We start from the raw sequence: 9,892 nt of genomic DNA on the forward strand, positions 1-9,892 counted from the left end.
AAAAGAGAAACACTGAAGTGCCCTTCGCCTCGATTGGGGGCGTTAACCTTCCGGGGCTGGGGCTTCCTGCGTCCGGCCCTTAAGTCCCGCCCCTGACGCGGAATTGGGCCGTGAGCCCCTCAAAGGAAGTGGAGCGCTGTCTCCGGCCCACCGCTTCCTTTGAGGGGCGTCTTTGGGGGGCGGTAGTGGCACTGAATGAAAGGGAAGGGCCGGCCGCTGCGCACTCTGCAGGTCCTTTGATGACCACCACTGGGCCACCAGGGACGCAATCGACCAGACTAGCACTCCGGCACCCAAAACCCGAGAGTCAGCCGACAAATAAAGAAGGCAGTCCAGGGCGCTAAAGGCCTCCCCTTTAAGGTGGCGGACATCAGCCAGCTTCGTGACCCGCGAAGTTGGGGTTGACATCCGCCCGCGCCAGCCTCATGGCCCACGGGGCAATTTCCCTCACGAGGCGTTAAGGAGTCGACGAGGGGTTCAGCATGCACAGCGATGATGTCATCGGCGGTTGTGTGCCGGCCCGGGGTGCTAACTGCAGGGCGCGGCACACGGCGCAGTGTGACAGTGCCTCCGAAACTTCCGGGGCAAAACTCCATTGCGCTCCCCCCCTACCGGAGGTGCTAACAGGGCTATAAAAAAGGGGCAATTTCGCTCCCTTACTTTTCGCACGTTTCTGGTAAAGGGGTAAAAAAATTCAGTTTGGTTTAAACGAGTCTTCTAAAACTCGTGCTGCTCAGGTTAACAGAAAACAAAATAACAGGGGACGGAATGGGCGGCTCGCTGCAAATTGAATTTGTGCAACTAACAAAAAAACGATCACATCTGGATTGAAGTTGTCATGGACAGTGTGAATTGCAGCCTCTCAACTTAAGAATGAAGCATAGTAAAGGATGCCTCTTGCAAACGCTAAATACAAGAGGCTCCGCACAATTCTTCGTCACAACATGAAACCTGGAATGCATGTGATAATCGGCGAAGTTGCAATCGTTCCGCGCATTTAATCTTTGCATTTTATAGCAATGATCGATAAACGCGCTGCTGACTCCTGCCTCTAGTCCTCACTTTTACTTACGCTTACCCGGGCTGATTCTTGACCTGGAGTTCACGCCGCTGCGGTTAGGTTGTTTTTAATGGTTGTATTCTATAAACAGACAAAGCATTCCTTTTTAGCAAAACGGTGAAACTTCGACGAATAATCATGGGGGCTGTTAACACACAAGTGCTTTGCAGACGGGTTAAACATTTAAATATATGTGTGTATATATACGATTGAACAACCGTTAGCTCTTTTCAACAACACTGAGACGAGAAAAGGTGACCTTTGCACTCCTGCAGATGTGAGCAGAAGCGGTCTCTGGAGAGTTAAAGAGTTCAGCGTTTGCTAATAATTGTTGACGACGCGGTTTATGTTCGGGGCAGTCGCTCGCATACAGTCAGACTACTTTGTATTACAGCAGTAACCAGAGAAAAACAGAAGCAGGCGAAGTTCCAGTTGTTACTTCCTACATGTTTGCGAAGAGCTTCAAGAGCTAAGACTTCCCCGTCTGTTGGAGAGAGGGGAATTGTCAGTCTCTCCTTCCAACTTGTTGATTTGCTGGAACCAAACGTCACACACACACATATTTAAATCTCTTCCTCCCATATCTGCTATTTTACAGAAGACGCCAGTGCATTTCCAGCAGTGGGGTCCCTGCTAGCTTTTGCAACGAGCTCTGAGATGGCTCTTGCACACAGTCCCGGGGAAGTGGCCACCCAGGACTCTCCTTTCCCCGCAGTGGTGGAGCTGAACGTTGGGGGACAAGTCTATGTGACCCGCCACCGCACCTTGGTGGCAGTGCCGGATTCGCTGCTCTGGGACATGTTCAGCCGCAAAACCCCCAAGGAGTTGGCCAAGGACAACAAAGGGCGCTTCTTCCTGGACCGGGACGGCTTCTTATTCCGCTACGTCCTGGATTACATGAGGGACCTGCGGCTGGTACTGCCCGATTACTTCCCCGAGAGGAGCCGGCTGCAGCGAGAAGCCCAGTACTTCCAGCTCGGCGAACTGGTCGAGCAGCTGAGCCTGAAGGTGGACAAGCCCAACTCGGCCAACGAGGAGAACTGCCCGAGCGATAACCAGGAGGAAGGAGCCAGGCGAGCACCCAACGCAGACAAGCCCCGTCTGGCCACGTCCTCGGTGGCGGTGACCCCGAGCCCACCCTCATCCTCGGACAGCGTCCAGCCCAGGAGGTCGGGTTACATCACGGTGGGCTACAGGGGATCCTACACCATCGGCAGGGATTGCCAGGCGGACGCCAAGTTCAGGAGGGTGGCCCGGATTACCGTGTGCGGCAAGACCTCTCTGGCCAAGGAGGTGTTCGGGGAGACCTTGAACGAGAGCAGAGATCCCGACCGCCCTCCCGAGAGGTACACGTCCCGTTACTACCTCAAGTTCAATTTCCTGGAGCAGGCGTTTGACTTGCTGGCCGAGGCTGGCTTCCACATGCTGGCGTGCAGCTCCACTGGGACCTGCGCCTACGCCAGCGACCAGGGAGAGGACAAGATCTGGACCAGCTACACCGAGTATGTCTTCTGTAGAGGGTGAACTCACCGGGCCAGTCTGTCCAGGAGACCTGTCACAGGAGCGAGCTTCCTTTAATAGACAAACCTCTCTCTTCAATGCTCTGTTGCCTGTCCTGTTCGAATGAGCTGGAGGATGTGTGACTGGCCATTGCTGCCAGAATGGATCTTTTCTTAACCTTTTTCTGTGTGAGTACTATGGTAGAACAGTGTAGTGAGGCCACTCAATGGTTGGATTTACTTTGAGCAAGTATGCCAACTAATGGACCAGACGCATTCAAATGTAGCGCGCAAGATAGCAGTCGAAATAAAATGTTGGAAACTATGGTTCAAATATGTTATTTTAGTGATTCTGATAAAAAATCAATCAACAGCACAGAGCGATGACATTAATTAATTTTATACCACTAGTATGGGGTGCACAACACGAATAAATGTTTGTTATTCAGCAGTCTCGTTTGTTTAATTTATTACAGCGTGGGTTCTGGTCACTAACTTCTTCATTCAATCACCAGAGATCAGTCATTGCACCAAAATACTCTTTAAAAGGGTATTATTGCTGTTCAGGGGAGAGAGGCAAGTTCTGTAGGCGCCCATGCCCAGTGTGGTAAATTCCATAGGCAATTGCTTATCATTCAGTATTCTGTTTAAACCCCAAGTCTAGTATACAATCTGACTCCATAAGAAAAATGATTGAGGAAAGTTGATTGAAGTAGATTATGTGTGACCAAATCGTAAGCACCTTGTTTATGAACACCGGAAGGTAATCTTCCCCTGTTGTGTTTTGACTGGATTGATATGAGACTAGGAGTGTGTTCTATGTGAACTAGCCTTCACTCCTCTCAATTTTCGTCTGCCATTTTGAAAATCGCATTAAGAAAGATTAAACTTAGAAATTATGGGCAGTCACTCTCCATCCACATTGGGCCTGATTTTAATAATTAGATTTTTTTCCTCCCGTAACATCACCCTGGCAGTAAATTTCCACATTCTGTTTCGCCGTGTTACTTTCTCAGTACAGGACTGAAGTCATTTTGTGTAGAAATGCAAAAGGTTTCCAAATGTCAAACAGGAAGTTTCGCTTCCCCATTTAATGTTTGCTGCATATCACAAGAGGGCTCAGCAATTCGCATTATGAATAAACTAGTTCTGTCTGGCATGGGTTCTGTTGCAGTCAACTGTTTAAATCACACCATTGGGTTCTTGTTTTTAATATTCAGAATTGTTACTTTAAAGTAATGATGCACAAGTTTGGTATTTGAGACCTGCTGTTTTTAGTTGTAAAAAGCAGCAAATATTCTGTAGTGTGGCAAAGAAATAGCAAATGTAAGATTGCAGAAAAGGATACTGCCCAATCCTTAAAAGGAAGCAATTAACAAGCAGGCAACAAGTGGAATAAAAAGTTAAATAAAACAAGTTGAAGAAAGCAGATGGTTAAGGAGTAGCAGTCGTTAGTGAAAAGATAGGAGCTCAAGAGAAAAATAAATGGAAAAAAAATCAGAAAGTACCAAAGGAATACTGAACTTTTTTGGAATTACAGTTTCTCGACCACTTACTTGGAAATCAGAACATCAGTTTAAATAAACATTGGTTCTGGATCACTAACAGGATTTTCTTTTTCTGGCCAGATTTTCTCTGCCAATTTTCTTCCATCTCTTCGCTACTGATTGTGTTGCTGTTCTGAGGTTCAGTCGCCCAACCCAAGTGCGCATTACTATTCTGTGAGCCTTGGCAGTGAGTGATAGCAGTCAACCAGGGAGGGCATCAGAGTCGAGTTAGATTGGCCAACTCAGAAGAGACCGGGGATTAATCTTCATACTTCCCTGGTTTTAAGGCTCGGCTATTCATTGTCAAGTTAGGTCAACTCTTTCGGCAAATTCCAGTGCACCAGCATTTTTACTGTTGACTGATAACATGTCTAAGGTGCACTTCTGGGTTTGCAAGTCATAAAACCTACAAGAACCCATGTGATTTACAACAGATTTTGTGGTAAATCCTAGAATTAGTGCTGATTTATTGTTTCACAGTTACTACTCAGTACACATTAGCCAAAAACTTACAGGAATATAATGAACTCATAGATTCTCTTCAATTCAGCGACCAAAATACATTTGGCTCCATAAAACAGTGAAAGTATGTTACTAAAATTGACAGAACGTTTCATTTTTGCGCATTGATTTTTGAAGTAGGATCCTGCAGATTAATCGTTATTAACTGTTAATCAATAACATTTAAAGAAACCAGAATCGATGTCAAGACAAGGGCGTAATCGAGTATGATTTTCTAGCAGAGTGGTACAATGTGGATTAATTCGCCTGCCATCGTTTCTCACACAGAGCGTTCCCTATTTTAGCTGAGTTGTGTGGGAAGGTACCGAGTAGAGGTCCACAGGGAAGGAAGTGTGAAGAGTTACTCTCAACCAGCACTTAAATAACTGCTGGCAGTGTCCCGATTTTAACTCCGAGTGGATTCCCCGCGCAGGCCTGAGTTAAAATTACAGTCGGGTCTCAATTATATCAGGCATATGTAAAGAAGAACCCTGTTGGCTCCGGGGGCCTGTTCTTGCTGCCTGTTCAGGAGAGCAGGTTACAATTGCAGATGTTGTAATCATGGGCTGCTTTTAGACGGGTAAGAACCAGGGCGATTTTTAACTGCCCACCCGCCAGGTTTTCTGCTGAGTGAGCAGGGTTAACAGCGCCTGCAATCTGGCCAACTGTTCTTCACAGGGCATTGTGCAAGAAGAGCAAGGGAAAGTGGAAGGGTGAAAATGAAAAAGATACATGTTGAAAAAAAAGTTCGCAATCTGGAAGTGTCTGTACACAAACTGCAGTCATGTTGGAGAATTAAATGTGACAGTGGAAAACGTTCGTAGCTGGATACAGTTTTGAACAGTTTCAAAAGTATAAACAAGATGCAAAAATGTACTGTGACAATCCGATCTTAAATCTGTCCAAATTATTTTAATTTGAAACATTTTAATACGCTTATATTTCCACTGCCATCCTTGACTCTTTGAACTAGCCTCTGTTCGTACACAGTAACTTGTAGCTCATAGAATGAGAATTCCAATGGCTCAGTACCTTTAAGACAGCTGCTGTAAATACCTTGTCCGATTCCCACAGCTGCTGTGTAAGTGGAGAGTGAGTTTTCATGGACAGAGCAGCCAGCGAGAAAGGCAGGCCAGATGGATTGTGTGCTCAGCTGTTGTATGCTTATTTGTAGACATATGTGTTTTTATTTAATATATGTTAACAAACTGACCCAATATAAATCAATTACCAGTATCCAGTCAGGCATTTAGGATGCTCCTTGATCAAAGAGTGTGGTAAATCAGTAGCATGTTGATTTTATTCCCAGCTGCGACTGTGGACCATGCAGAGAACAGTGTGGATTGGCAGAAATCTAGATGCAATTGAGAACTTCATGTTAATACAAGTACTAAGTTAGTAGGGGAAAACGATAATGGTTGGTCAAACAACAGTTCTCATTCATTTGGATGATGCAACTAAAGCTGAACTTTGCAATCTCTCCCTGGTGTAAGGAGCAACAGGGACACTGAAAGAACATAAGAACATAAGAAATAGGAACTGGAGTAGGCCATACGGCCCCTTGAGCCTGCTCTGCCATTTAATAAGATCATGGCTGATCCGATCATGGACAGCTCCACTTCCCTGCCCACTCCCCATAACCCCTTATCCTCTTATCATTTAAGAAACTGTCTATTTCTGCCTTAAATTTATTCAATGACCCAAATTCCACAGCTCTCTAAGGCAGCGAATTCCACAGATTTGCCACCCTCTGAGAGAAGAAATTTCTCCTCGTCTCTGTTTTAAATGGCGGCCCCTTATTCTAAGATCATGCTCTCTAGTTCTAGTCTCCCCCATCAGTGGAAACATCCTCTCTGCATCCACCTTGTCAAGCCCCCTCATAATCTTATTCGTTTCGATAAGATCACCGCTCATTCTTCTGAACTCCAATGAGTAGAGGCCCAGCCTACTCAACCTTTCCTCGTAAGTCAACCCCCTCATCCCCGGAATCAACCTAGTGAACCTTCTCTGAACTGCCTCCAAAGCAAGTATATCCTTTCGTAAATATGGAAACCAAAACTGCACACAGTATTCCAGGTGTGGCCTCGCCAATACCTTATATAGCTGTAGCAAGACTTCCCTGCTTATATACTCCATCCCCTTTGCAATAAAGGCCAAGATACCATTGGCATTCCTGATCACTTGCTGTACCTGCATACTATCCTTTTGTGTGCTACATACTGTTTGTAAAAGTACAATGCATAATGTATCTGCTAGATCATTACAATTTAATAATTAAACAGTGTTGCTTAAATTAAATACCTCTGAGGTCACTTTTCTTTCAGCTTGATTTTAACTGATTACACCATATTACCCATGGTAGTAAAGTACTCAGCAGGAATTTTGTTGTGGGAAATCTGATGTTCCTTATAGACTGGTTACTATTTGGCTGATATGGTTCCAAGCTTTCCCAGTTGAATGTATCCTTTCATCGAATGGCAAATGCATTTAGTTTCCAAAAAGTACGATGTTTTCCAGCTAACAGAAAGTTATTACATTTACTGCAACAAAGAATCTTTATTATATTTTAAAATATTTCATTTTTTTCATATTGATCGCAAATTCATAGAATACAGAAAGATAAAGGTAGAAATTTTGAACAAGTTGAATTGCATTGCCGAAAAAATCTGCAGCTTTAAGGCAGATGTTTTAAATTTCAGTCTTGTACCAGGAAATTAAATATTGCATAATATTGGACATATTATGGTTAAGATCTGGAATTCACTGCCTGAAGTGGTGGTGGAGGCAGATTCAATTGTGGCTTTCAAAAAGAATTTGATAAGTGCCTGAAGGGGGCAAAAAACGTGGGGTAACAGGAAAAGGGAAAGGGAGTGGGATTAGCTGAAGTGCTCTTGCAGAGAGCCGGCACGGATTCGACGGGCCAAATGGCCTCCTTCTGTGCTGTAACCATTCTATGATTCTGTGATTCTATATTCTTGATCCAGTTTGCCAACATTAAGGAAAACACTACTAAATGATAAGAGACTATTCTCTATATCATTAACGACAGCATCTGTTTCATCCAAAATGATTTAACTCCAAATGAATATGAGCCAGGAATATGATTCAAAATAGTTGATTTATATTTGTTTTAAACTTTAGAAATGAAAGAGAATATTTTCCTCTTGTTGGTATGAAATAGATTTTAATGCTATTTTAGTAGGATTTAGCATCTAGTTGACAGCTGGCCATGATTCTCCATGGAATTTTATGAAACACAAATTCGATAGTAGGAATGGCAGAAAAAAACAATCACAATGACCCCATGATAACGTTGCATTCACACTTCTCAATATAAATTACCACTTAACTAGTGTAACTAGTAAACACTAGATTCACCCAGCATTGGAGGTGATAGCCAAGGGATAGCCAATGGAGGAAAAAATCTTTATGATGCCACAAGGTAGTTAACTGCGATACAATGCAAAGAGGCTGGCATAGCATAGCAGATCCTGTTGTGTCCTTAGGTGCTCTAGTAATGATACCACGAGGCAATGTGTTGTACTTGAACTGTAGTGACCTTAGTCCTTTATTTGTTAACTCCAGAGTGAGAATCACACCTGGTGGCCTGCCTTTTATACTAGGCCAGACACACCTGTACAGATAACCTACAAGTCTCCCACTGCTGTGCCCTCTGGTAGCACACCTTGTGATAGTACCAACAGTAGCCATGTAGGATACATGACATCACTCTCCCCTGAGCCTTTAATGCAAATCGCCTCTTCATTGACTGTGCTCTGGGCTGAGCTCTATGTGGGCTCTATCTGGTTGACTCTTGGCAGGTTGTTTCAATCTAGGGTGAGTGGTAGGTGCAGTAGAGTGCTGGTGGTTGGTTGCCGTTTGTGTGTGTGCCCCTGACCACTCCATTCTCCGCTCCCCGCATCCCCCCCCCCCCACATATAGATTATGCCGGAGGCTCGTTGCATTCATCTAAATTCAAATTCAGGAAAACAGGTTTGCATTACATTTGTGGTTCCGTTGTGAGACAAGTACGTTAGACTCGTGAGATACCTTATCGATGCAGTGACCGGTGCATGAGGACAAACTAGTTCCAGAGCAGCTGGATGGTGTCCCTGCAGTCTGGTGGCAGCGCAGTGTCCAGTGCTGGCAGTGGGAACCCGGTTGGTTCGAGTTGCCTGCTCTTGGGGCTGTTGCCGCAGTCCCTAGTGTCGGGCCAGTTCACAGATGCCTGTGACCTCCCTGTCCTTTCTTTGCACCCTGGGTCGCTGCTGCTTCCTGAGGAGCTGTCGTCCAGCAGTGCACAGGGGACTGCTGACTCGATGGCCTGGGCGTTGTTTGGTTTGGGACCCTGGCTGGTCCTGGTCCCCTTTGGGGGAACTATGGCGGGTGATGGGTATGGCCTTGGTGGCGATGGGGTCTGGGGACTGTGCCTTGGCACAGTCTGCTCTTTCAGGCTTGTTGCGGTTGGTGCCATCGGATGCCTGAGAGGTGGAGCCGATCAGTGGCAGGGTATCGATACCTGTGCCGTTGCCCTGCTGAGGTCGCTTGCTCTGCAGCTCGTGTGTGTTGGTTGCCTGTGGCCACACTCCATGGTGTATAACTCTGGTCCCCAGGACACAGGCCACAGCACTGGGTAGCTCGCTGGATCTGTGTGCTCCCGATGGGTGTCTGCCCACAGTTGAAGTCCTACATTGCACAACTTTTCATTACTTATGCTGGACACTCTGTGGGTCTGATCGTGATCGCACGACTTTTCCTCGCTGGTTGCATGTGCACAATTCAGATCATCAATTACGTATTTTACATGATCACGCGACTTTTCCTTGCTCATTGCATGTACACAACTCTGATCATCACTTACACATTTTACATGATCAGTTACACATTTTGTTTCTGACTCACAGTTGCTATTACATTGCTTGAGTATGTGGAACTGTCCCTTTAAGTGTGATGGGTTACAGGCCTCCTTTAAGAGAGACTTGCTTGCTTTACCCCAATCCTCTTCTCCGTTTGGTGCCACGTGTTGCTCTATCAGCGCTGCACCTCGTGGTCTGGCCGCGGCCATCTTTTTCTTCTGTGCCTCACCTCGTGGTTTGGGCGCCATCTTTCCTCCATCCACGATGTCGACTGCGGTGATCCTCCTCTCCCCGGGTTCTGCCACCGAAGTTGGGAAGTCGCCTCGGGATCCGATTTTCTTCCTCCGGAGTCCTGCCACTGGAGCCTAGAAAGTGCGTTCGGGTCGTCTCGGCTGTCGTGCTGAGTGGTCTGTGCCTCGGGTGCTGTGC

General features: G+C 45.9%; 1 protein-coding gene across 1 annotated transcript; it reads left to right on the top strand.

Annotated features, from left to right (window-relative positions):
* Window positions 1-1,497: 1,497 nt before the first annotated feature.
* kctd12.1 (potassium channel tetramerisation domain containing 12.1) lies at window positions 1,498-3,007 on the top strand. Its single transcript, XM_070891388.1, has one exon. The coding sequence runs from the start codon at window positions 1,718-1,720 to the stop codon at window positions 2,582-2,584; it is 867 nt and encodes a 288-aa protein (XP_070747489.1). The 5' UTR covers window positions 1,498-1,717; the 3' UTR covers window positions 2,585-3,007.
* Window positions 3,008-9,892: the final 6,885 nt, after the last annotated feature.

Source organism: Pristiophorus japonicus, chromosome 10 (assembly GCF_044704955.1).
Source record: "Pristiophorus japonicus isolate sPriJap1 chromosome 10, sPriJap1.hap1, whole genome shotgun sequence".
Lineage (NCBI taxonomy): Eukaryota > Metazoa > Chordata > Chondrichthyes > Pristiophoridae > Pristiophorus > Pristiophorus japonicus.

What these genes read in the sequence shown, in the direction of transcription:
- kctd12.1 (XM_070891388.1), top strand. Translation starts at nt 1,718, where the DNA reads ATGGCTCTTGCACACAGTCCCGGGGAAGTGGCCACCCAGGACTCTCCT.